Source organism: Callospermophilus lateralis, chromosome 10, assembly GCF_048772815.1.
Source record: "Callospermophilus lateralis isolate mCalLat2 chromosome 10, mCalLat2.hap1, whole genome shotgun sequence".
Classification (NCBI taxonomy): domain Eukaryota; kingdom Metazoa; phylum Chordata; class Mammalia; order Rodentia; family Sciuridae; genus Callospermophilus; species Callospermophilus lateralis.
In genome coordinates, this window is record NC_135314.1 from 79,053,902 (window position 1) to 79,081,878 (window position 27,977).

Below are 27,977 nucleotides of genomic sequence, written 5' to 3' on the forward strand. Positions count from 1 at the left end.
AAAACAAAAGGTTACACGGGCCAAAATGCTACCCTAGAGAATGCCATGTGCTCTTTTTAGTATGAGCTAATCCAGGTTTCCATGTACAAGTAACCTTGAAGGCTTCAAGTCATCAGTAAAACAGCATTATGACTGTGAGTGGTATTTACTTAGGGTCCTAGATCCCAGAATGAAATGATCCTGGACACTCAAACTAAGATATTAAGAGCATATCAAAAAGATTGTATGGACTAAGATATTAACAAAAATAGGAAAAGGCTGTTAGCATAGACGTTCAGCCATTATTTTTGCCACCATAAATATTTACTAAATCCACAAAGCTGGAACTTCCTGGAGCAAATCTCTGAAGGTGGAAAACAGAACTACTGGGAATAAAAGAGTTTAAAGACTGAAGACTTTTTTTTTTTTTTTTTTAAGGAAAATTGTAGCTGAAAGAACAGAACCACAGAAAGAGCCTGAGTAGGGAAACAAGAAAAGACCAAGAGAAGAGGAGGGAGCAAAGAAAGCAGGAAGGTTTGGTGTAGGTCAAGAATTCAGAGGCCATGAGGAATTAAGATGAACAGGCAGGAGTTGGTATCCAAAGAAAATTCCAAGTTTGAGATCTCAGAAGCACAGCCTTTCTGTGAAACAACATGGGTGAAGTTTCATATTTAAGTACTAGAAGTGAAAATCTTGCGTAGGGCAACTTAATGGCATATAACAACTATAAAGCTTGTCCAACGGTAAAGTGACAGAATGGCTAACTGTTGGCTGCAGAAGAGAAGTAGGGGAAAGATTATAGAACCCAAGAACAGGATTCAGTAGCCAAACTCACAAAGGAGTGAAGAAATGGAAGCAGGGTGATCCAGGATTTTTTTCTCTTTCAATAAATATTTAATTTTCCACTGTCATGAAGAAGGCAGGAGGAATAAAGAATGCAAACTTGATCCTTGCCATATTCAATGTACTTGGATTTTATATAGGTTTCAAAAATGTTAAAAAGTATCCATATTAGTACTTAAAAAATTCACATGACTGGTTAACCAAGCAAATTTGCCCTGAAATCCTTAGAAAGTGCAAACTGTCTCTCTGACTGATTGTTACAAATCATGTAAAAAGAAAGCAACTGGGACCAAAAGCCAAGATTGTAGAATAGCATATCTGGCCAAAGCGGTTCCTAGAAAATCACTTATGAAAAGAAAGGCTGAAACATTTATTAATTTTCAACCAACTTACCAATAACTGGGTAGGTAGGTATAAGGCTTATATGTTTTTTGTGCTTGTCCTGTATAAGCAAAGAAGACCAGTTTATATGTAAGCCTACCAAACTCATCCATCACAGAGCGATGGCATGTGGGAACATGTAATTAATTTCTACTTTCCCCAAACTGATTAATAGTTGTCTGCAGCATTTCAGAAATGCAACCTACATCTAAGAACTTTCTAGGGAAAACAGACCGTGGCGATCATGTAATATGATATACAGATTAGAAGAGTAAGGCACAAAAAAATTAAGTTCCTCTGCAGAAGGCCATGCAGCTGGTTAGTGGCAAAACTGAGACCATCACTCTCTAAACTGCCTTCTCAGGGTTCTTTCTGTCCCAATGCTGCCCCATCTCATGATGCTAATGTTCAACAGAGCTGGGTTGAATTTCCACATAAAGTAATAATATGAGTCTCTTTTTGAAAAGTACAATAAGATATAGAATCTAAAAGGAAAAATGTGCAGTAATTTAAAATATGCGCTTGGTGTTAACATTAACAATATATCATTGTGATTAAATTGATAACATTAATTTAAAACTATACCTTTACTGCGTCTGATGAAAGTACATTTTCCTTTTTCTGACTTGTGCTCATGGGCTCATTTTCAGCACTGAAAAATAAAAACCACAGTTTCTTTTGAAATTAAAAGAGAATAATTCAACTCATACATTTTCTACATTTAAGCCAAAAATTGAATGTTACTTTATCTGCAGTGCTCAAAGTATTCATACACAAAATATATGAGGAATATGCTTATTTGAGGCCCGGCGCAGTGGTGCACATTTGTAACCCCAGCAGCTCAGGAGGCTGACACAGGAGGATCTCGAATTGAAAGCCAGCCTCAGCAACAGCAAGGTGCTAAGCAACTCTGTGAGATCCTGGGTCTAAATCTCTAAATAAAATACAAAAGAGGGCTGGAGATGTGGCTCAGTGTTTGAGTGCCCCTGAATTCAATCCCAATACTTTTGTGAGTCCAGTATGCTTTATATCATCTGATTTTGGTAATCAAGATCACAGTAATGATGTACCGGAACAACATAGGTCTATTATAACAAGGGAAAGTGCTAGCACGTGAAGATTTATTTATCTTCAGGTTCTCCACAGTTAGATCCCTTTTTAATGTCTGTGCTGAGAGATATTTCCATTCAGCAAATCAATATACACATAGAGGTTATAGCAAACTCTGGGAATACTCAAAACTGGATGCAGGTTGATCTTGCCCCAAATGTATCCCAGATGGCAACTCTGGAATCCAATTTTCTGGACAGTCACTTCTAATTATTATTTGTCTTCACAGATGTCAAAAGGAATGACATAAGAAACTACTTTGCCTATCAGACACCTATACATTTGAGACCTAAATATTCTTATCTCTGTGTTTATACGTTATCTTGTTTTCATACTTTCCTAATCCTAGACAAAACCAGTAGCTCCACTCTATTATCATACTATCTATCTACCATAAGCCAAAGTCTGCACTTGGTTTTTAGCACATAAAAACATGTAGGTTTGGCACTTTGTAAAACTCATGTAGAAATTTCAATAATACAATTTATAAAAATTAAAACTGCTGAAATCACAAAGTGCTGTGAAGCACAGGGGAAACAATCCATTCTGCCTGCCCCAAAAGTGCCCCAAAGGAAGTACAAAGACAAAGGATCTAGAGAATATGGCATTTTCAGGAACCCATGATTGTTTTTAATATAAGACAAAAACATAGAACGTGTGTCAGGCAGAGGTCCTGTAAGAGATAAGAAGGAGACCAAAGGTTAATGGATGCTTTACTATGAAAAACTGGCTCAACCCGTTGCAGAACATGATCTTTGTCCTACAGGTATGCAGTGGGGAAACTTCAGGGCTCTGAGGCAGGTATAAGAATAAGCAGGAAGGTGCCTGCCCGCCAACAAATCTTGGGGTCATGGTCACTGGCAACAGAGCAACATCTCAGACCACATAAAGGTCAGTCCCAAAGCAAATGGAGTAGAAAGAGAAGATGCATTGTCTGATGCTTAGATTTTCTAGCCTAAAATCCAGTGATTGTGTACAGTATCCAAGGAACAAATGGTGGCAGTCAAAAGACAGAAATGTAAGAAAGGTCACAAATACCTGGAAAATATACTAGATTAAAATTTCATTAAATCTCAGATTCTTTGCAGGAATACATAGACCTAGCTCTAATATCTTTCAAATGTAAATAGGAAACACAAGCCTGTACAAAAGACAAATATGTAAGTTGTATGTTAAATACACAGAAGATTCTATAGGGAAAATCAGGGCACAGATGTACAAATTAATAATGAACAATATAGAAATATAACCTTTATACATATACATATGTATTAAAAATATGTATATGTATTAAAAATATGTATATGTATTAAAAATATGTATATGTATAATACATATATATTATACATATGTCTCAGTGGTTGCTATTTTAAAAATGAACATCTATTTTCTGTTGCCATAAGGTTAATTACAATTCAGTTATTTTGTTGTTTTAATTTATTTACTTATTCGAATTTTTTATACATAATAGCAGAATACATTTCAATTCATAGTACACATATTGAGCATAAATTTTCATGTCTCTGGTTGTAAACAAAGTGGAGTCACACCATTCGTGTCTTCATACAGGTACTTTGGGTGATGATGTCCATTTCATTCCACCATCTTACCTACCCTCCGGCTCCCTCCCTTCCCTTTGCCCTATCTAAAGTTCCTCCATTCCTCCCATGCCCCTGCTCCAACCCCCATTATGGATCAGCATCCATATATCAGAGAAAATATTTGGCCTTTGGTTTTTTGGGTTTGAATTACTTCACTTAGCATGATATTCTCCAATTCCATCCATTTATCTGAAAATGCCATGATTTCATTCTCTTTTATTCCTGAGTAACATTCCATTGTGTATATATACCGCAGTTTCTTTATCCATTCATCTATTGAAGGGCATCTAGGTTGGCTCCACAATTTAGCTATTGTGAATTGTGCTTCTATAAACATTGATGTGGCTGAGTCACTTATTACACTGTTTTTAAGTCCTTTGAGTATAGACCAAGGAGTACAATAGCTGGGTCAAATGGTGACTCCATTCCTAGTTTTCCAAGGAATCTCCATACTGCTTTCCATATCGGCTGCACCAATTTGCAGTTCTACCAGCAATGTATGAGTGTTCCTTTTTCCCCACATCCCTGCCAACACTTATTGTTGTTTGTCTTCATAATAGCTGACATTCTAACTGAAGTGAGATGAAATCTTAGAGTAGTTTTGATTTGCATTTATCTAATTGCTAGAGATGTTGAACATTTTTTCATGTATTTGTTGATTGATTGTATATCGTCTTTTAAGAAGTGTCTGTTCAGTTCCTTGGCTCATTTATTGAGATATTTGGGTTGGTTTTTTTTTGGGGGGGGGGTGTTTTTTTGAGTTCTTCGTATATCCTAGAGATTAGTGCTCTGATATGTGTGGGGTAAAAATTTGCTCCCATTCTGTAGGCCCTCTATTCACCTCACTGATTGTTTATTTTGCTGAGAAGAAGCTTTTCAGTTTGAATCCATCCCACTCATTGATTCTTGATTTTTATTTCTTACGATATAGGAGTCTTGTTAAGGAAATTGGGGCCTAATCCCACACAATGAAGATTTGGGCCTTCCTTTTCTTCTATTACGTGCAGGGTCACTGGTCTAATTCCTAGGCCCTTGCTCCACTTTGAGTTTTGTACATGGTGAGAGATAGGGGCTTAATTACATTTTGCTGCATATGGATTTCCAGTTCTCCCAGCACCATTTGTTGAACAGGCTATGTTTTCTTCAATATATTTTTGGCACCTTTGTCTAGTATGAGACAAAAAGAGGAATCTAACTGTATTTAGGTGGGTTTGTCTCTGTGTCTTCTATTCTGTACCACTGGTCTACAAGTCTAATCTGTGGTGATGCTTTCTATTGAGCTTTTAATTTGGTTTATTGTTTCCTTCATTTCAAGGATATCTGGGGTTTTTTTTCTCAGAACTCTATCTTCTTATTGAAGTAATCTTTTGCTTCTTGTATTTGCTTATGTAGCTCTTTATCAAAATGACATTTTGCTATCTGTATTTACTCTCTTATATCATTCTTTAATTCACAGAACATTTTAATTATGTATATCCTGAACTCCTTATTCATCATTTCTTCTGTTGTGCTGGCCATGGATTCTAATAAGGTAGTATCTTGCTTTGCTTGGGGCACTTTCTTCCTTTATTTTTTCATGTTCATGTATCTTCCCTTCTAAACTGCGGAACTGAGGTGTTACAGTTTTTAGTGTTCCTGCAGGGTTCTAGTACCTCTCCTTTAAGGAGCAGAACAATATTAACAGATCCTAATACAAACAATATACAGCCTTAAACCAAATAGTTGCTATTAAGATGTTTACGGTTTTATCACAATATACAGAAATGTTGAGTTCATTTATTATCTGCAATATAAACTGTAGAGAATAAAAACATAGGTTTGCAAAAGGGTCTACAGTTTCTGTTGGTGGACAAAGAGAGAACCAGGGGTGGGGTGTAGGATGAGGTGTTAAGAAGGTAAGGGGTGAGGATATAGAGTTATTAGATCTTAGGACACTTGAGAGCGGAATCTAAATAAGTTGGCTAGTAGCAGAAGATAAGAGAGAAAGTGATTTTGGGGAGACAAGTAAGTGGAAAGACAATAGAGACAGTACAAAAAACAAACATAAAAATTAAGAAAAATAAAAAATGTAAAAATTTGAGATACAAGAATATATAACACAACCTACTATTCAGACATTGCAGTCTTCAGTAGCCTAATTCATGAAAAGTACTTGGTTTCACAAATGTTGGGGATTGTGAGGGCAGGAAAAGAGAGAGAGGAAAAAAAGAAGAAAAGAAAAAAGAAAAAATCTCCAAGGAATGTTAGAGTCTGTAAACAAGTCAAGATGGCGCCTGGCATTTTGCAGAGGGAGTGGTTTGTGAAGTAACGCCAGCGAGCCATTAAGTGTGGAGATTCCTTATTGGTTGACTGCTGTATCTAGTTTATGTTAATTAAGATAAGCTGTGTGGAATGTATAAATACCTCTGTTATCCTACAATAAACAGCTCCCACTCCTGCTGTATCGATCTACACAAGTTGCTCCTCACCACCGCCCCAGTCCTGGTTATTTTGCTGGCAGATGGTGGCCCGTTACGGGGAGCCCCAGGACACTAGGGGGTAAGTGACGAAAAAAAAAGCTGCCCGTCCATAGATAGGATGGGAGCAAATCTGCTCATCCCTAGGCAGATAGGGCAAGAGGAAAAATGGCCATTTTGAGAAAATGGAGAAGATTGATACAGTATGTTTGTGTCTTGTTTTGTCTCAGTGTATTGTATTGTCTTTGTGATGAAAATATGGAAGGGGTGAGAAGTAAATTACTAAGGGAAAGAAGCACCCCAGTGGAACCAAGAGCAATTAGGGCATGTGTTGATGGAAGCCCAGAGGAACTCTAGTCAGAAAGAAGAAAGTTCAGAGGAGAAAGGACTATCAAGAAAGGAATTGCAAAAGGCTACTACTGAATACTTTTCGTTACCGGAGGATGCGTGAAGCCACGTGGTGGCTGCCGCATGTGCAAGCCGGTCATGGCACAGCAAGGACTTTCCAAGGGGCGGCAGCTGGCTCTTCCCCATACAGGCCACCATCTGCCACAGTCCGGCTGCAGCAAAATAACCAGGGCTGGGGGGCGGGGGGAGGGTGACGAGCAACTTGTGTAGATCGATACAGCAGGAGTGGGAGCTGTTTATTGTAGGACAACAGAGATATTTATACATTCCACACAGCTTATCTTAATTAACATAAACTAGATACAGCAGTCAACCAATAAGGAATCTCCACACTTAATGGCTCACTGGCGTTACTTCACAAACCACTCCCTCTGCAAAATGCCAGGCGCCATCTTGACTTGTTTACAGACTCTAACAAAGGAAAATATAAGGATTGGTTTTGTTGCTGTTCAATATCTTTCCTAATTCCCTTCTCATCTAATAGGTGGGGTTGTCTGTTGTTAGCTGGTATCTCCACCGTCGGGATGGTGAAGGTAATTAGAGAGGGAGGATTGGTCTTGGGGTAGAGCTCCTGGAGGTGGGGTTTAGTACTTGCTGGTCCCCAATGGGAGACTACACCTCAAGGATCTCCTTTGAGGCCAGCTTGTGTGATGTGGGCGGCTAGTCTTGTCTCCTTATATTACCTGTAGACCTCATAATTCTTGGTCTCTAATTTAGTCTCTAAACTGGATCTCACTCGCCCCCTCCCTTTCTACTTCCCAATCAGAAACCTCTCTCCCTAGCAGTCATGTGGGCTGCATTTTGGGGGCTGAGCAACTGCCACGGAGCTGTTCTGTACTGAGCAGTTCAGGGGCAGGTTTCGTGAGCTATGGGCTGTGCCGGCTTAGTGGCTGTGGGCGAGAGGGGAGAGGAGGGGACTACAGGCACTGAAAGGAAAGCAAGGAACTGGGAGATGGGTGAATGAAAAATGAGAGACAGAGACCAGACAGAGATACATACAAGAGTTTGTCAGAGCTGACAAATAAAGGTACATCTCTCCATAGACGGAGAGAGGCAAAACAGGCTTGGGGTTCGGGACTTTCACGGGGCAGGCTCAGGGATTAGAGCCAGGCAGGTAGGTCCTCATGCAGCAGTTAAGGGTGGGGTTGGTATGAGGGAGTGTTGAGCCTTTCTTAGAAATAACCTAACCTTGGGCAGAAAAGTAAAATTTTTTCTTAAAATGGTGACTGTCACTTAAGATGGCTGTCCAGATGCTAAGCAAGGACCTTACAGGTACCTTGATATTGCTTCTAGGCCACAGCAGGTGTCCCAAGCTGAGAGTTGCCCCAACTAAAGATGGTGACCAAGGTGTCCCAAGATGGAAGCGGCTGCTTTCAGAGATGGGGTGTTCGGCCAGGTTGGGCCGTGTGGTAGTGTTGAGCAGCATGTCAGAGATGCAGCTCTGTGGCATACAGTGTTGTGGCTGGCGGCTGTTTCCAGACCCTGTCCTGTGTCCCCAGGTGCAGGTTATCATGTGTGGGGGACTATGACAGTGGTTGCCGTGTCTCAAGATGGAAGGGCCTGAGGGAGCCCCATGTTAGTAGATGGGAGTCCACACAGGAACAGTGGCCGGGTCCTGCTTGTGGGTGGCCAGGTGTCCCACTCAGATGCTGATGCTGGTGGTCCTGCTTGGGAGCAGCTGTCGAGGTCCTCTAATAACTCGCAGAGAAACAACATTCCCACTACTAGAATTCCAGGTCATGGAGCAACACAGAATGCAGCCTCCCTGTAGCCTGCCATCTTGGATTCCTGTTGTCGGTTTTTAATAACACATAAGTTGATACTAGTCTAAGTTCAAATCAAAGACAACTACCAATTGTCAAAATAAATGTAATAAGAGAATGTTACAAAGATTTGGCATATAATTTAGAATAACACTGACCTTAGCATTTTTTAATATCTTTTTAAAATTTTTTAGTTGTAGATGGACACAATATCTTCATTTTGTTCATTTATTTTTATGTGATACTGAGGATCAAACGCAGTGTTTCATGTGTGCGTGGCAAGTGCTCTGCCACTGAGCTACAACCCCACCCCTGACCTTAGCATTTTTATAAGTGAATTCTGTAACATTTCAAATGACTTACCTAAAAACTATCTAAACATATAAGCACTTAATTTTAATCTCCTAGTTCTTGCTTCATGATTCCTGGAATTCTACTTATTTAGAGTGTTTACAGAACTTTCAGTAAACATACTGCCTTAATGAGACTAAATCAAACTGGTAAATTTCTCTTCCAAAACAAAAGCTCTGCAGAAAATGCAGCTGAGTTCATGGGATTAAGGCAAAATGTTTTTTCAAGTAGCTACAATTAGTTTTATGTACACACTATGAATACACACCAAAATGCCAGAAAAACCTAACAGTAAATCAGCACACAAGTATGATGCAAACATGAAGTGATTTAATGATCAAATCATGACAAAAAATATTTCTGGATACTACTTGTAAGTTTATGAAACTATTTGCTATATAATTCTCATGATTTTTATTGCTAAATGAAAAATTTAAAATGTATTGAGTTTTAAAGCAAACAACACATTTAAAATTTTTGATTTAGTGATAAAAATCATTTAATTAAATGTTTCCTTCTTCTTTTCCAGATTAAAAGGTCTCCTGTATCTTTTTTTTATTTTTTTTAGTTGTCAATGGATTTTTTATTTTATTTATTTATTTATATGCCTCACACATGCCAGGCAAGTGTGCTCTACCACTGACCTACAACTTCAGCCTGGTCTTCTGTATCTTTAGGATTGCTCTGCTTTAATCCATTCTTTCCAAATGATAGTCAAAGTGACTGTTAATGTCTTATCATGACATCCTCCTGTTCAAAAAATACTTTAATAAATTACTATTGGCTGATGAATAAAACAAGAGTCCTTGGCATAGACAGATAAAGTTATTCACAACCTGGCTCCAGATACAGTTGTTACACAAAACCACTTCACATACTAGAATAGGCCAAGTTCACAGGCCAGCAAACCACTTTCTTCTCCTGCCAGCAATATCCTTCCCCACCCAAAACAATCCTAATCCTTTATAGTTTAATTCTAGTTTTGACTGTACTTTTTGTGTTCCCACTGTCCCACGGTATCCTACAATACTCTCACACATTTACTGCTCGTTATTATCATACAGCTGGTTTTCCATTTGCCAGAATATGCATTTATTAAATTCAGTAAGTGTAGCATTCATGTGTGTATCCCAGAGCCTAGCATCATGATTGGAATTGTGAAGATAATAGAATATTATACATTATATGAATTTTATAAATCTGTTACAAGTTTGTACCTGCTGCTATGATTTGGATGAAGTGTTCCCCCAAATGTCCTATGTGAGTATAGGAATAGTCAGAAGTGAAATGATCACATTATGACAGTTGTAACCTAATTAGTCTATGCTAATTTGAATGGAATAACTTAGTGGTAATTGTGGGTAGGTGGGCTGAGGCAGTAGATCACTAGAGGCATACCCTGGAAGGGGGTCCTCTTCCCTCCTCTTTCTCTCTTCCCTGGATTTGCTCCTCAACCACACTCTCCTGCCATTATGTTCTAACTCATCTGGGGCCCAGAGCAATGGGGTCAGGCCACCATGAACTGACCCTCCAATACTGTGAGCTAAAATAAACTTTCCCTCATCTAAGTTGTTCAGAGAAACAGGTCAACTAACACACCTGCTTACTTTCATCAGAAAATCCCATTCCACTGAGAACAATAATAAATATTATTCTGCATTTTCTTAATGAGACAGTATACAGATTTCTTGAAAGAACATACCAGCCCATTCTATATCATCTTTCTCTAAAGTCATAAAGAAGGAAGTGGGGCTGGTGGGGAAAAAAATGACTAAACAGGAACAAATTCATTTTCAGTTGTTTTAAAAATACACACACACACACACACACACAAAAAAAAAAAATGGACTATAGTAGTTAAAGATACTAGTAACAGTGGATAGTAAGATGTCTGCTCAGTGAAAAAAAAAAAGAAAAAAAAAACACAGAAAGACTCAAAAGAATAGTACTTTCAGACACAGAACTAAAAGGAAAAGAAAAACATGTTCTAATCCAGACAATCTCAAACTATATGAAAGACAACAATCTGTTTCTATTGTTTGCTCACAATTTAACCCCCTTTGGGACCTGGGAGTATTTCAATAGAAATATTTTTAGAAAGCACACACTTTCCTCATGACAGGGAGTGAGATACAAAAATCATAACCACACATAGGCAGAAATGAAACTACCTCGCAATTCTAAAAAGCCTGGCCTTATTTATTAATAGAAATTTGGGAATGAATCTGGCCAAACAGTCCAAGTTTGAAGGTCAGTGTAACATAGAAGCTGTTCATTTTTAAACAATATTATTTATACCATAGCTGAAAAACAGGAGTCCTTACTCTCTGTCAGACATAAAACAAAATTCTGGACCATGAAAGTGGACACATCAACATTCTAAAGTTCAAATAATTTACAGATAGTCCCTGGATCTATCACTTAGCTCTCTTATGTTTTGTTAAACTCTAACAAGAGTCTCTAACCCCTAGTCAGTAAGAAGCACAAGATTGGACTCGATTTCTCACATATTCAACAGGTATACAATACAGACTTGTATGTACCAGGCACTATTCTTGGGAACTGAGCAACAAATAGACCAAGTCCTTACCCTCTGCACTCCTCAGAGCCTCTATCCAACAACATCAGAATCATCTGAAGAACTGGGTTTACGAAATAGATTTGGTGCCTGATTGCCAAGGAAGCCACCTGGAGTGGGGGTGAGGAACCACATGTTCTACAACTAACACCTCCTCTAGGTTTTTCAGCTGTAGGTCACACTCTGACCAGATTCTTGATAAACAATGATCTGGGAGCCTCTCTGGATTCAGCAGGAACCAACATCTCATCGCTGCACAGGAGAGAGAAATCTAGTCAAGAAGATCCCCCCTCAATAATACTTAAGTATGTTAAGTGCTGATATAGAAAGACTAAGTAACAATTATTTAGCAAACTCACTCATGTGGAACACTACTCATTTTCCAACACAACTGCTCAGTTGCAGCCAAAAGCTGTTACTCAAAGGTGTACTGGCAGCATTACAAGTACCCAGTGGAACCAACAAGGACAGATCCTGTGTTTTCTCCATACCACGGACAGTTCTGTCATGGAATAAGAGTGCAGCTTCCTGGGTAGCTGGAAGACAGTGAGGTATGGTCAGTGGAGAGGGGTGAAGTCAAGGGGAGGAAGAGAAGTTCTTTACTCTGCCCTGCTTATAACACACATGTAGGCACATCTTCCTATTCCCGTTCTTTTCTCTCATATATCCTGACTGTGGCTGCATCAGAAAAATCTGGAAACATTAAAGACCTGAAAATACTTTCCTTAACTGTGTTAGGGAGAGTTGTCCACTTCTCTATAGATGCCGGAGTTGATAATGTCTTGCCATTTCCAGAGAGGAGGTGATGGTGATGACATCAATGGCAATAATTCTGAGCATCTTTAAACACAAGATCACTAACATAACATAGTCCCCAACTTGGGAATGTCCTTACATCTAAACAGGACTGCCAACCTGCTCTCCTTTGAGGACGGCTCACCATCCTCAGGGTCTTCTAAGGATTTGCCTTTTCTCCTCCTTCTCCATTCTACTCAGCCTGATGCTGCCTGAAATTATTTCCCCATTCTAGATTCTCCACTGCACAAAATATAGTCTTCAGCAGAGGGACTAGTAATATTTTTGAGGACAGGAAAAAGGAATCAGGATAAATCTTTTGATTTCTCTTCCCCTCAATAACATAAAACTGCTGATTCCAGCAGTCTTGTTGACTAAGCAGCATTTCTCCCACTGAAACTTCACTAGGTCTGTCCTTCCTGGCATGTTGTTCCTTACCTAGAGCCCACCTCATCTGATCCTGTGATGAAACTCTAGAAGAAGCCAGAAACTGACACCCTCCTGTCATGTGATCAATCATACTTCTGTCTCCCAGATGACTTTCCATTGGACTAAATGAAAATATAATACAGAACACAAACAGGTCTTTTCTCTACTCAGTCTCTCTTCCACTGTCATTAGTAGTAAAATGCTTTGAAAAAACTCAAAATGGACATATGTCCGTTTCTGGGATAATACCTTACGGACAAAAGGCACTTCAGTCAAAATGCACTTTTCTGGATCTGATGTGAACTGAAAAGACAGAGCAGCTGATGTGAGATCTCTGTCAGATATACAATCCTATGTTGCTTTGTTTCTATAATCACATGGTGAGTCAAAAAACATTTAAAAAAAATAAATAACAGAGAAAAAATAGGTAGACTAATTCCAAGGTTTCTGTTGTAAAAAAAGAGAAAGATTATAACCAAGAAACCAACGGAGAATCAAAACACCAGGGCATTATAATAAAGAGGCAGAAATGTCTACTGTATTTGGGGTAAAAATGGAAAAGCATAACTCACATGAATCAAATGTATGAAAGATGAAAAAAAAAAAGAAAAAAAAAAAAGAAATGTCTACTGTCCCTCTTTTCAGAATGACTGAGGCTACTTATCTCCAGGCTGATCCTCTATTTCCTTAGACTCTAAGCTTTCATTGAAGCCACAACCTCCTGAAACGTCTGCTTATGCCATAGGGGTCATCTACATGACCGGAGAGGTTTTGTTCACAGAAATACAGATTTACAGGACAAGCTCTACAGTTCTCTTTGTTCAATATTATATTGCAGATATGTTATGAATTACATTGACTTTTGAGCATTGGCTTAGAACACCATTCAGCAGGTCCAATACCACTTCTATGGGGAAAAAGATTTCCACATCAATGCTTTACAAACAACCATCTGGAAAACTGTCCATTCATAAATGGTGACTGTCAGCAGTGGAGTGGTACTTGTGTTTTTTAAATGACCATTAACAGGATATAAAACAGGTGGTTATGGCACTATTTCTGGGCTTCAAATTAAAAGGTAACTAGAAGCTGCAATTTTAAGGCAGTCAAACAGCGTGTATTTTAGCTCAAACATCTGGTGTTTGAATGATTCAAAATCTTTGGAGAAAAGTCGGGAGAAGGAAAGAAAGGTAATAGATGTGATTATGAGGCGCTGCTGCTTTGAAATATCAGACTCTTCTGACACTGTTTTTCTCTATAATGTCAACTCACTCCTATAATTTATGTCTTTACCTTAAAGGGGCTTTATTTCCTGTCCCTCTTTCCATGTTCCCCAAACAAGACCATAATTACAGTTCAGTCAGACTGTGGAGTGAGAATCTTGGTGTGTCTGGCATGTACCTCAGCTGAGGGCTGGGGTTGTGGCTCAGCAACCCCAGCACGTGCAAGGCCCTGAGTTTGATTCTCAGCACCACATAAAAATAAACAAATAAAGGTATTGTGTCCAACTACAACTAAAAAATATAAATATTAAAAAAAAAGAATCAACACACTGAATCTTTTGCTATGACATGAACTCAAAACAGTATTCTAGCTCCTATCTAACACAAAGCATTCAGGGTTGGGGATGTAGCTCAGCATATGCAAGGCTCTGGGTTCAATCTCTATCCTCATGAAACGATAAATTAAAATTATAAAATAAAATGGGTCATTCATTCATGTATAGTTCAAAAAACTGTCCTGAGGGAGGGGGCACTGGGGAACTGAGGATGGGCAAAACTGCCTTCCCAGAGGAAAGCGAAAAAGAAAAAAAATCCAGAGATGGATTATGGCTGACCTCAGCTCCCACAAAAATCCTTTCTCCTCTGCAGATTCTTCTAGACATATATGAGCAGACAATACATGTAACAATCAATAAACAGACACACACATATAAGCCTATGCCTAAATGATGATTTCAAAAAGTAAATCTCATCACTTTAACTCCTAGCTAGGGCCTATCAAGTCCTATCTCACCAGGCCGCAGCCCTGGGCCCCTCCTTATGTCACTGACACTCATTATTATACTTGCCTCCACAGGCATCTATATCACATGATCCAGGACTAGGTTCTAGTCTCTGTCTGAACTGGTCTTTTCTTGGATTTGTTCATTTCCACTCTCACTTATCATCCAGGTCTTTGCTCAACTCTTATCAATAGAGCACCCTCTGTAAACACACTGCCCACCCTTTACCCTAGACTCACCACCTCCATCCTCCCCTATTTTCTCACACTGCTTCAAAACACACACACACATTAAATTACATGAGGGCTGGAGATATAGCTCAGCTGGTAGAGTGCTTGCCTTGCATGCACAAGGCCCTGGGTTCAATCCTCAGCACCACACACACACAAAAAAAATTTACATGATTCGTTTTCTGCCCTCCCCCACTAGAAATTCAAACCCTATGTAAGCAGAGGCACAATTAAATACTTAAAGCAGGTTCTAATAAATAATGACACAGCTAAGATTTTCATAGGGAAATTTTTAGTTTTGTAACTTGTATAAATATATGCACTATTATAGAAAATATTAAAGCACTATTGTTAAATGAATATATTCATGTTTCAATCCTAAAGAGAACTTTTACTTTTTGTAAAAATACTTAGACATCTAGACACACACACTGGAAATGAGTTAGAAGATGGTACTTATCTCTGAATGGGTAAAGTAATAAATGTGGTTTTTAAAAATTTTCTTATAATTTCATTATTCATCTTGCAAAAGTTTACATTACTATTAAAAAGATAAGAAAACTACAAAGTTCATAGTAGATTTTTTTAAATAGCAAAAAAGTGAAAATGAATTAAGAATAGACAAATAACAAAATACTAATCCTACAAATATTACACAATAGTAATTTCTTTTGTTTTACAGTATACACAACATTGTCAAATAAGATCCTTATCCGTCTTAAAACAATGAAACAATCAATCAAAATCATTACTATTCACATCTTCCATTTTAAGATACAGCACAATGCCAGCCTTTCAGGCAGGGTATGTTCCTTGGTGCTTTACAAGCAAGACAAAAAACATACTTAACATCTTACCTAATCAGTTGGCACTTATTAAAATCTAAAGTTCAAAATATTTCATTTCTTGTCATAAGAAACATGGTAGTTACAAGAAAATCACTACCAGCCATTGAGGTAGTATCCACTTTTTGTATAAATATTAATGCAAATAATCAAGAAGAAATTTCTAACATATCTTTTAGAAATCACATAAAACTAGTATTTGTAAAAGCAATGAAAAAAAACATTTTCACATCATTTCTGAGACTTCTATTTATACCATTGTCATAAAAAATATAAAAGATAAGTTCCTTAAAAGTTTGGCATACTTGTATCAAAATTGTATTTTGTAAATACCTTAAAATTTTGCTAGACAATGGGTTATATTCTTGGTCCAACACCTTATTTGAAATTAGCACTGAAAGTCTAGTATATGATTTTGTAAGTATGTTGGAAACCTTTGATTTGTCACCCTTTAGCAATTATTTCCCATTACACACTTAACTTAAAGTTCAGTTTATACTCAAGAAATAAAAAAAAAAAATGGCAACAATGATATCTGCAAAGATTTTCTAGCTATTCCTGGCAAAACAGGAGAGCTGAGTTCATGTTTAACTCTATTCCACAGAAAAGCTCTGCTAAATGACAGTGAAGAAATAAAAGGAAATAAGCTATTAGGTAACAAAAGAAAAAAGTAACCACATTTAGGAGATAACAGATTTCTGAGGGAGAAAAGCAGGCAGAATTATTTAGAGTAGATACAAATGCAATATAAATTGATACAGAAGAAAAAACTATAGTTTCAACTTATCCTGACACAACTCCAGAAAATCTCAGCTGCAGGCCCAAGACAGAACATGAGGCACATGGCTGAAAGTGTTAACCCCGCCACAACTTACACCCCACAATTTACAGACATTTGGTAGGAGACTGAAAGCGAAGAAAGAAAAATTAAAAAAAAAAAAAACTTTTTAAAAGAGAAGTCTCCAAGCAATGGAGCACCAAGAATAGTAGAAGTATACAAAGTGCTGACCACAAACAAGGGAGCCTGAGCAAACCTCTTTATTTTGAATGGTAAGGCATAAATCTCTCAAGAGAAAGACCCTGCCAACCACCCAGCACTATGTAAGATTTATTACATGCATGTGTAGAGACCAGATTAAAACAAAAATTGCAAAATTCTCAAAATTGCAAAGAGAAAAATGAATCACACAAACAGATCTGAAAGCTGGGCTCAGTGGTACACACCTGTAATCCAGTGACTGAGGGGCTGAGGTGGGAGCATCACAAGTTCAAGATCATCCTCTACAACTTAGCAAGACCTATCTCAACTAAAAAAAAAAAAAAAAAAAAGACTGGGAATATAGCTCAGTGGTGAAGTGAAGTGCCTCTAGGTTCAATTCCCAGTACTGTAAATAAATTTTAAAAAAAGGTCTGGAAACCAGATTGGCATCTGATTTCATGCTATTAACAATTCTGACATGACTTCAGAATTCTGAATAATTTCTATTTTATCAATTTATACCCAGAAAAACTATCATTTAAACAAATACAAAAATATATATTATGAAATTGAAAGGCAAAAAATTCATCTCACATGCAGTTTTTCTTGGAAACACTCCACAAAACTGGGAAGTTAACCAGGAGAAAGAAATGCTTGAGATCCAAAAATAGGGGGCTCTATTATAGGGCTGAATAGAAAAGATCAATGTAGTAAACCCAGTAGCTACTAGATTATACAAATTAGAAGAATACTCAGTGGCCAAGAGAAAGGTCTTGGAGGACAAAGGGGTGAGAGGTGTTTATCTATCACTGTGGAAAAGAAAGCAGTGAAAGTTTTACAAATGTGTTTGAGTACCCTGCAAGTAGCAGTAAGGAAATGAAAAAATAAAGTAACTTACTCTAGGAAAAATAAAGACCATACAAAGGAACATAATCATAGTATAGAACCTGGTTGAGCAGTAAATAATATTTATACAGTCATAAAAATGTGAATATTGGAACTGGAGTTGTAGCTCAGTGGTAGAGCACTTGCTTAGCACACGTGAGGCACCGAGTTTGATCCTCGGCACCACATAAAAATAAAATAAATAAAGGTATTGTGTCTATCTACTGGAAAAAAATATTTTAAAAAAATGTGAATATTGCCTTTTTATTTAATTCCCAAATTATAACAATTATTTTGGCAGGATGAGTATAGGGACACAGAAGGATGTAACAATGAAGTCCTCACCTACCATACAAGAGGTCAATATATATTTCCTAAAGTTTAGAAATTAAGAAAGAACAATAAAGCATTATTTACACATATGGCTAGAAATATAAGAAACAGCTTAAATGTGATTAAAAGAGTTTCCTCTAAGAAGAAATTCTCAAGAATGGGTTCACACATGTTAAATGCTCCTACAGGCCCTATCAGTTTGTTCCTTATTTTGAGAGAGAGAGACTTGTGCAATGTCTGCCTTCTCCAAAAGACTGCATGAGTGCTTTAGGTAAAGATGTCATTGTAACACCTTCACTGCTGGATTCCAGTGTATAGCAAATTGCCAGGCACAAGTGACACTAAATTAATTCTTGCTAAATAGGTGAAGTTTTCACATCAATTGACCACAATGTTACCATTACTTGGAGAAGTTAGCAAATGCATTTTCAATGTGACTTTTCTAATAAAACATACATCTTCCTAATATCAGACATATTGTGCACACAACTACCACCCCAAAAAGTTTTAGCTGGTATGCAAAAGCTGGAAGGGACCTTAGCAATAAAAGATAACCCCCTCACTTTATAAAGATTGAAAAGGTTAATGCCACTACCTGGTCAAGGTGGATAATAAGTGACCTCAAAAATAAGTTGATACTTTTGTGGCTTTAAATGTTAATTCCACTTGGTTTCACAATATAGATTAGGTATAAATCATATGTGTATAAAATGTAAAATATCAAAGTACCCTGCATTATACACACTACTTCTACTTATTTATAGCCTTCATTCGAGTTTTTCCTCACTTGAACAAGTTAATGCAGTTCATTCTTTCTTTGGAGAAAATTTTGTCAACTCAAGTTCATAAATTCTCTTTTTCTCTTCTTCTTCTTTATACATTCAAGATCATAAATTCTCTTTTTTACTCTCCTGCTTTATACACAAATATTCACCAGACCTTAAATCAAAAAATAGATAATTCATATAATCTTTTAAGTGTGAAAAGGTATAAGATGAAAAGTGTCCCTCTTGTTTCCAATACTTTCCCTCTCTCCCCATGCACCAAAAATAGGAATACAAGGACAGTAATAGATTAATTTCATACCCCTACTGTTTTCTTTTTAAGTTAGATATACTATACATAATAGTTTAAAAACTTTTTTTAATGTACCTTCGAGATATCTCCTTATCACAATAAAATTTTTCTCTTTTAAAAATTTTTTGGTAGTTCTAGATAGACATAATGCCTTTATTTATTTATTTTTATGTGGTGCTGAGGATTGAACTCAGTGCCTCACACATGCTAGGCAAGTGCTCTGCCACTGAGCTATAGCCCCAACCAAAGTTTTCTCCTTTTTGATGGCTATGTAATATTACATTATATGAATGTACAGTTTATCAACTGATGGAAATCTATTCTACTCTTCTTATTTGCTATTAAAACAGTACTAAACTTGCATAGATGACTTTTGGCACATTTTCAAACTTGATGCTTAATGGAATTCCTAGAGGGAACTGCTGAGTATGTGAATTTGTAACATTGATAGAACTTCTCAAATGTCCCTCCAAAGTAGTATGTATCAATTACATTCTCATCAAAAGTGTATTCAGAGTTCCAGTTTCCACACATTAAATTGGAGTTTTGGTTATCAAATAATGTGGCATATCTTGCTATAGTTTCAATTTATCTGTCTCACTTTTAAGGGACTCTTTTAATATTTTGAACACATTTTTAATTTGTATACATTTATTTTCTTCTCTCTCAATGACAGGACTATAAATTCTTCATTGTACAGAACACTGACCTAGTCCATCTAGGCAAACATCCAGCTGCAAGCCATTGTCTTTTACTCCTATTCAAAACCATTTTCTAAGGCCAGTCTTCTTTTATGGGTCTTCTCAAGTTAAGCAAAGGAAACATACATAATGATGTAAGCTTTGAATTCAGAAAGGAGAAGCTGACTCCTGACTCTACCACTGGAGTAGTGAGACTTGATCGGCCTCTGAATCTCTCAAAGCATTAAATTATATATCTGTAAAATAAAGATACCTCTAATTTTTGCTTTAAGGACTAAATAAATTCATGTTTATTTTTATATGTGTGAATATACACACCTATATATTTATATTTGAATCCCTAAGCACAGGGCTTGAATCTCAATAGGGACTTAATAAGGGTGGTTTCATTTTGTAATCAATAATCTGCCAGGCCAAAAAACCAAAAAATCTTTGTCTAAGCAAATAGCTATTTCAGTGCTTTGGGATACTTCCAATTAAATACTTCCCGGAGTTAAACACTGAGGGATCGTCCCACTGGAGTTGTATCATTACTTGACCAGTCATAACTGCCAAGGAAACATTAAGAATGAATTATTTCTGGTTGCAAAACTTTAACTTGTTCTCCATCAGCATCAACCCATTTTGTGTAAGAGTTGGCACTCCCTGGGAACATTGCTTCCTGAAAGAATGCACTTCTCTACCTCCATCTAGAACTTGCCGAGCCTGCAGAGTCCAAGAGGAGCCAGGGGAATAGAAGGAAAGCAGTTGTACCTACCTCACTGCTGCAGTCACTATCAAATTTCCCCCATTATTCTGACTTGGCAAATAATGGCTGATCAAACTAGGGGCAAAGTTAATAATGGGACAAGATATTTTGAAAGCCCAATTAAAATTCATACACAATACATGACACACAACAAACACTATGTATGCTAAACCAAATGAATCACGCCTATACACCGAAAACATGCTTAGCTCATAATGAGCTTCTCTTAGGAATAGAAGTACATAGGTTTATCTCAACCACTAATTTATGAACTCTTCTATGCAGTTTTGGTCATTCACTCATCTTCATATCACCACTGTTTAGCACCATATTGGACACAGAGCAGCCACTCTTACTTGTGCACTGAACAGACTCAAATTAAGAAGTGTTTCTTTAACGTTATTTTATGTTGATTCTCTCTTTTCTGCATATAACTTAGATGGACTATTTCCCTTACTTTAAATTTAATGTCAACCTATAGTTTCCCGATACTATAGTTTTATTTAGCATCTCTGGTATAACTGGGCTTCAGTGTATTTCATTTTAACTTAGGAGATGAAATATTTCACTTTGAAGGATTATAATTTTCCTCTTACTTTACAAAATTAGCTATTATCCTTTTTATGTATTATCCACCACGATGAATTTTTTTGTTTGTTTGTTTTGTACTGGGCACTTTACCACTGAGCCACATCCCCAGCCCTTTTCATATTTTATTTTGAGACACTGTCTCACTAAATTGCTTAGGGCCTTGCTAAATTGCTGAGGCTGGCCTTGAACTTGATATTCTACTGCCTCAGCCTCCCCAGCCACTGGGATTATACAGGTGTATGCCACTGGACCTAACACTGTGATGAATTTTAGATGCTAAAAATATAATTGGTTCAGTAAAGTCAGAAGTCCTGATGACACAAGTTTCTTGCAGGCCAATTTATGGAACAACTGTAACTCTAACACTCAGGTTTTACAATTGAGTCAGTTTCTGATGAATCCCCAGGACAAGAAATAATTTCCAAATGAGCCATCTGATAGGTACTCTGTTAAACACAAGAGATAAAAATCTCACTTGTAAAAAGTAGGGGTCTGACACCCTAAAACAGTCCATATTTCTATTCCACTACCAAGAGCTAATTTTGAGGCTTGAATTAATCTGGGAGCCCAGTAATCTGAAAATTTTCATACCCCTGATGTTTGTGGAGTTTGCCAGTTACTTTTACTACTCCAGGTATGAGCTGCTGATGTGGCACAGGTATCTTCTATTCAACTAGATACCAGCTATTTTCAATAGTGCTTTCAAATCAACAAACATACAATTGTCATGAAAATGCAAAGAAAGAAAGCTCTTTTTCCTCAAACAATTGATGGTGTGGTCAACATTGACAGTTTAACTTGTAGGCCAACAATTCTGAAGTTGGTCAGAGGAGCAATATTTATGTTTGTTGTTGGTTTCTACAAAAATGTCTTCTACAATATAGCCAATTAGCATTCTGGTCCCATTTATTCAGCATCCTCAGGCCATGGTGACAAGCAAAAATCTCTCTCCATGTTTCTAAATGCCTACTTTAAGGATAGGGAATGTACAGCCCCTGGATGAAAACCATTAGTGAACACTTTAATGCTCCAATTTACAGATTCACTCCTTATTTGAGATAGGTAAAAGAGACTCCAAGAAAACTAAGACACAGCCCTGCACTTGAGTCTAGGAGTCCTGACTTACCTTCTTCTCATCAGTGACATTATATCAGGTCCCTCAAAGTAACATTCAAAAGAATATACTGTACCTACAATGGGCCACTTTGTAGCCCATTCCAGAAGAATGGAGGAAGATCCAATTGACTTATATATTCAAATGTGTTTTGAAGTTCTAAAGGATGGTAGAGAGCATGGTGTGACAAAAAGAAAGATTTGTGGAGCCAAAAGGACCTAAATTCAACCCACACCCTTGAAACATACTCCTCTCAGGTTTTGGAGTAAATCATTCTCCACTGGGAGTGGTACCACTCTCCTGCCCGCCCACCTGGGTGGAGGCATTTTGAGTTATTCCAATGACCAGAGGATGCTACTGGCAATTAGTGGGCAAGGCCATGGATGGCAAACGTCCTGCAAAGGACAGTAGAGTCCAGTTTAAAGAACTTTCACAACGCAAATATGGACAGTATCTATCACTAAGTATTCTCCTACCCTCAGTTTCTTTAGTTGCCAGAGAGTGTTACCCTTTCAGTCTGAGTGTTTGGCTTAAATGAGATGCTGCAAGAAAAGTACCCAGGCCAGGGTTAAGTGTCAGTCAGTCCCTGTTAAAAGTTATTCTCCCATACCTCTCTTCCTTCTGGAGTTACAAACATTGCATGGAGTTCATCATACAGATCCCTCATATATGACACAGCAAAGAAATTCAAGCAATCATTTTCTCAAAGCAGTTAAAATTAGGTGGCAGGTATTTATACAAATTTCACATCTTAGCAGTATCTGTTTAATAGGCTTTTTGCAAAAATTATCTGAATTCTAAATCAAGAGCCAAACACTCTGTCTAGAGATCCTGACAACTCAGGATCTAAATTTCTGGCTGCTCTTTCACTTTGTTCACTAATGTGCACAGCCCCTAACAGGTCATAAAACCCTGCAGGCCTTTTCTCAACCTATAATACCTGTTACCTATTTATATCTTCCTAGCTAAGTTCTCCATCTATATAAACCTCACCAATTTCTTGAAGACCATTTAAATAAAAATCAACTCTACCATGATGTCCCCACTGGTCCCCCTTCACTTCGAATGAGTCCTGTCCTTGTGTACTCATAAACTGAGCTTAACACTGCAGTGATGGTTCTCAATCCAGTATCCATAGAACACCAGGAGTTCTAAAGTTTCCTGTGAAAATATGAACTGCAGTTTTCATTTCTAAAAAGTCTAAAAGAAACATAAGCAATTCTTAGATTTGGTCAAGTTTCCAAGATGAGTAGTGTCAAGCAATCTGAGTACCCAAATCTGAGTTCAAGTTCACCAGTGTTGATGCCAATGCATTGTAACTGTTGGAACTTTGCTAAAAACAAAACAGCAAACTCAAATATATAAATAATGTGTTCATACCAAGTAAATCCCAAATGAACACCTCATAAAAACAAAAGTTCTCCTATGGCTCAAATAGGGAAAAACCAGAGACTTATATCAGGGTGTGGTGCAAAACAGTTGTCATGGCAACTTCCCAAAGACCTTATGTTTGTCTCAATGTGTAACATATTTATGTTTTGGGTAGCCAAAAAATAGCTGTCAGGTTACTATTGTAAATTTGATCTTTATGGTAATGCTTAGTTTTTATTTCTATTCTTAAGAAGGTATTAAAGAATTCTGTTCTTGAGAAATTTATGCCTTGTTTTTGTATTTGTACATAGGTAAGCTATATAATAAAATTCATGTGGGAGTGGAGAAAAGGAGACTGTTGAACACAGTTTGAAAGAATGCATTTCATCCCAAGTACAATGAAAAGCCAAAATGCAGACATTTGATCCTTAATGTCTATTAAGGGACCTTAGAGTTGCAGGCACTATACAGGATTTGATATATGTCCACTGAACAAAAAGTTCTTAAGTGATTTGGGGCAACTCTCTTTAACCCTGTTGTGAAATAGGAGAATAGGAATAGGAGAGTCCAGTTTAAAGAACTGTCACAACGCAAATATGGACAGTATCTACCACTAAGTATTCTCCTACCCTCAGTTTCTTTAGTTGCCAGAGAGTGTTACCCTTTCAGTCTGAGTGTTTGGCTTAAATGAGATGCTACAAGAAAAGTACCCAGGCCAGGGTTAAGTGTCAGTCAGTCCGTCCCTGTTAAAAGTTATTCTCCCATATCTCTCTTCCTTCTGGAGTTACAAACATTGCATCCATGCATATATGACATCCTCATATATGACACAGCAAAGAAATTCAAGCAATCATTTTCTCAAAGCAGTTAAAATATATATATATATATATATATATATATATATATATATATATATATATATCACACATACATACATACACACACAGTAAAATGAAGATTCTCATAATACAGGTTTGTCAAAAGTCATGTTCAGTAATATTACTGAAAGTACTTTAAAAATTGTAAAGTGCTAGCACATTATCAATTGGTATTACTATTTTCCAGGGGTATTAGCTTTTCACATGTCCTTGAGAAAAAAGATCCATTTTCTTAGTCATCCTTATATCTAACACATCGTGTCTATTGAACTGATTCCTCTATGTGTAAAACCACCACTACAAAAGGGAAACCCAGGGACTGGAGGTAGTGCTCAGTGGTTGAGTGCTTATCCAGCATGCAGAAGACCCTGGGTTTAATCTCCAGCACTTTGTGTGGGGTGGGGGGAGTGAGCCTCAGCTCTTATTAACATTAAAAGTTTTTACTACCACAAAAGAACAGCCCAAATTCCCTTTCAGAACATCACAGTGACAAATTGCAATTCCTTTCCAATCTTGTTAACACCAGGGTGTTGTGTTACTGGGACATTGGGTACTACTAAGCATTTCCATTTGTTTCATTAAACTTTCAATAAAGGCTTTGTGTTTGTTTATATCCTTGAAAAGAAAGGTTTAAGCTCATTTAAAACAGTAAAACACCCACACAAGGGATTATCTGTTATCCCCTTAACATCTGGCGTAGTTCTAAAAAAGATGAGGACAAAATTAGTGTTCACATAAGCACAATTAAAGATCTCATTGTCAAAAAGCCACAGTCTGTGCCTATCTGGTGCTGATGAAAACAGAGAAGTTGTAAGTAGATAAGGAACTAGCTGCTGGAGTGGTCAATTCCAGGCAGAAAAGAGTGGAGAATGGAGAAAGGCCCTGAAAAGGCACAAAGGCCAGGGAGGCAGGCAGGATTTCAGGACACACTGATATGAACCTGGAACTGGCTTGCTTACCTCCTTTCCAACACTGACTCTTGAGTTTCCAACTTTTGCTGAGTCCACTTGGGACATCTTTTAAAGACTGTTTTCCTATCATCCAAGAGAGTTGTTCACTATCATCCAAGATAGTTGCCATTAGTGTTCCACTGATGGCAGCACCAGTCTATCTGCCTGGCTGACATCCTGGCCAGGACCTACCAGGCTTCCAAACTATTTTTAACCGCTGTGTAACTTTGAATTTTAAACCCTCAAGGGTCAGGGCAATTGTAGCTGAAACTTCCCATGAGAATAACCAGTCCCTTATAGTTGGCACTTTCTTAGAATGATGTATTTGAATAATAAATGATCAGAATAAAAAATGTTTCACAAGTAGAGAAACTGAGGAAAGCAAAGGACAAAAATCACAGCACAATACCTAAAGACTAACGGAACTAGCTCAGCCTCAGTTGTTTCCATCCGTTTTTCTTTGAAGCCCAACACTTTAGAGTCTGGAGTAAATACAGGTCTCTGAAGTTCGACCTTCCAAGGACTTGGGTAACCAGCTGACTTAGAGTAAGGGGGAAGCAGGGTGCACCTCTCAAAAAAAAGTTTATAACAACGAGTTATATATCTCCTTTATCTCCCCTTCCTTTTTCAGGATGGATGAAAAGACTCAGGAACAGACATTTTAATAAGACATCTTAAAAAATTAAATTTTACAGCAGGTAAAAAAAGAAAAGATTACAGGGAATGGGCGCGTTTTAATTGCTGGAAACTATTCAGCTCCAGTCCTGGTTTCTGGAATCTATTTAGGAACTCAAGGCAGATGTTTCCGAACTGAGATTGAAAGAAGGAAGGGCGGCATCATTTAAATATCCAGTCCACGGTAAACAAAACTAGCAAGGATTTTCTATTTCGAGAACGTCTTGGGAACTCATCACTACGACTCTATAAAAAATCATTTTGAGAAAATTTAAATACAATGAAAAAATTGCCAGTTGAGAGGGTGACGCCTCCAAAGCTGTACCTTTTCCACTTTTGTCCCATCAACTCCCACACAAGAGGTTTTCACCTCGCGCCCTCGTTCCCCGGGCTGAACGCTCGGCGCGGCTCACAAGTGTTTCCCATTACTGCCGGCAGGACGCCGGGGGAATCGCTTGTGCCACAGAACTTGGAGAGCAGACGCGTGTGTGGAACCGGAACAGAATCACGTACCAAGAGGGGGAGGTGGGAAAGGAACAGCGCGCAGTTAGGCTGGGTCCGCGGGGAATGCGCCAGGTCGCAGGGCAAGAACTTCACCCAGCTTTCACAAACCCAGGAAAGGGGAGCAGTGAGGCACTGGGAACGGGACGAGAAGGAGGAAACTTTAGCAATGGAGGAAGAAGAACTGAAAGTAGAGAACTAACAGCAACCCGGTCCGAGATCGACTAGCTGCGGGCGGTCAGGCCAGGAGCCCCATCCCGCGAGTCCGCGCAGAACTCCCGACGCCGCCGGCAGCTCCCACCTGGCAGCGCCCGGGGCGGGCGGCTGGCTTGTCCCAGGCTTCTCCTCCTCTTCCTCTTCCTTGTCCCGGGAAGGGCTTCGGGGAGTGAAGAACCGGGAGAAGCTGTGCCAGGGGGCGCTGCCCCTCCTCCGGCCACCGGACATCTCCCCCGATCGTCCGCAGGTCGGGGGCCGTCTGCTGGGAATGGACGAGGCGCTGCCGGGAGCCCTGCGCCTGGAGCCCAGATCGGCGCTTTGGGACCCGGCGAGGGCAAGACTGACTCTGCTCGAGTCGCCAGCGCGGCTCAGTCCATCCCCGGCGGGAGAAGCGCGGGCGCGACACGCTCCCCGCGCAGCAGCTCCTCGCGCTGCTGCGGCTGCTCCTCCTCCCGCCCTCTCCCAGTGCACCCCGCCCCCGGGAGGGGCCAGCTGCCGCGGCACCGCCCAGAGCCCGGGCTCAGCCGTCACCCGCCAAGGCTTGGGGGAGTCCCGGGTGAATGCGCCCTCCTGAGAGCCCAAGGCAGTCCGTCCCTCTTGGCTCTTGCTTCCCGCCTGAACGAATTCAGCCTGCAACCTATTTGGCTTTGCTTCAATTACTGTTACGAATTTGTTTTCTATCCTTTAGTCAGAGCAGTTTCCGTAACTTTCAAAGATATTTTTATAAATTAAGGTATTTGAAAACACTTAGATGCAGTACCAGACTGTCCTGGGCTGCCCTTGAGTTAATACATAGCCACTCCAACACACAGGTTTATCCTGGAGTACAAACTATGCATGCCTGTGGTCACCCCGTCCTATTCTCAGAGGGAAAAGGGTGGGGGGCGGTACCTGTCAAGCAGCCAACAACTTGTTTCTGGTTCTTCTGACTTACAAGTTCAGGAAATTGTCCTATCCCAGATGTGCTTTGTAAATCACATTCTGCCTTACAGGATACCTAACTCCATGAAACCTTTTTCAAAGACAACACTGATCAAAGACAAGGATGATTCAAACTTGTAAATGCTGAAGCAAACATGCTGCTATCCTTACACAGATGTCATTGGAATCTGGAAACCAAAAGATCCTTAAGACTTACTTTAAAATAAGAGTCCTGGTAGTGTGACAGCTTTTTATAGTCTAGC

General features: G+C 38.6%; 1 protein-coding gene across 1 annotated transcript in view; it reads right to left on the reverse strand.

Moving 5' to 3' along the window:
* The window catches only part of Crybg3 (crystallin beta-gamma domain containing 3), a 110,824-nt gene extending 83,647 nt beyond the window's left edge, over positions 1–27,177 (reverse strand). The window contains exons 1-2 of the mRNA XM_076868751.2: positions 26,879–27,177; positions 1,789–1,855 (exon numbers count right to left, since the gene is read on the reverse strand). Of these exons, the coding sequence (XP_076724866.1) occupies positions 1,789–1,855; positions 26,879–27,021 (210 nt within the window). The 5' untranslated portion in view covers positions 27,022–27,177. The remainder of the gene's footprint in view (positions 1–1,788; positions 1,856–26,878) is intronic.
* Positions 27,178–27,977: the final 800 nt, after the last annotated feature.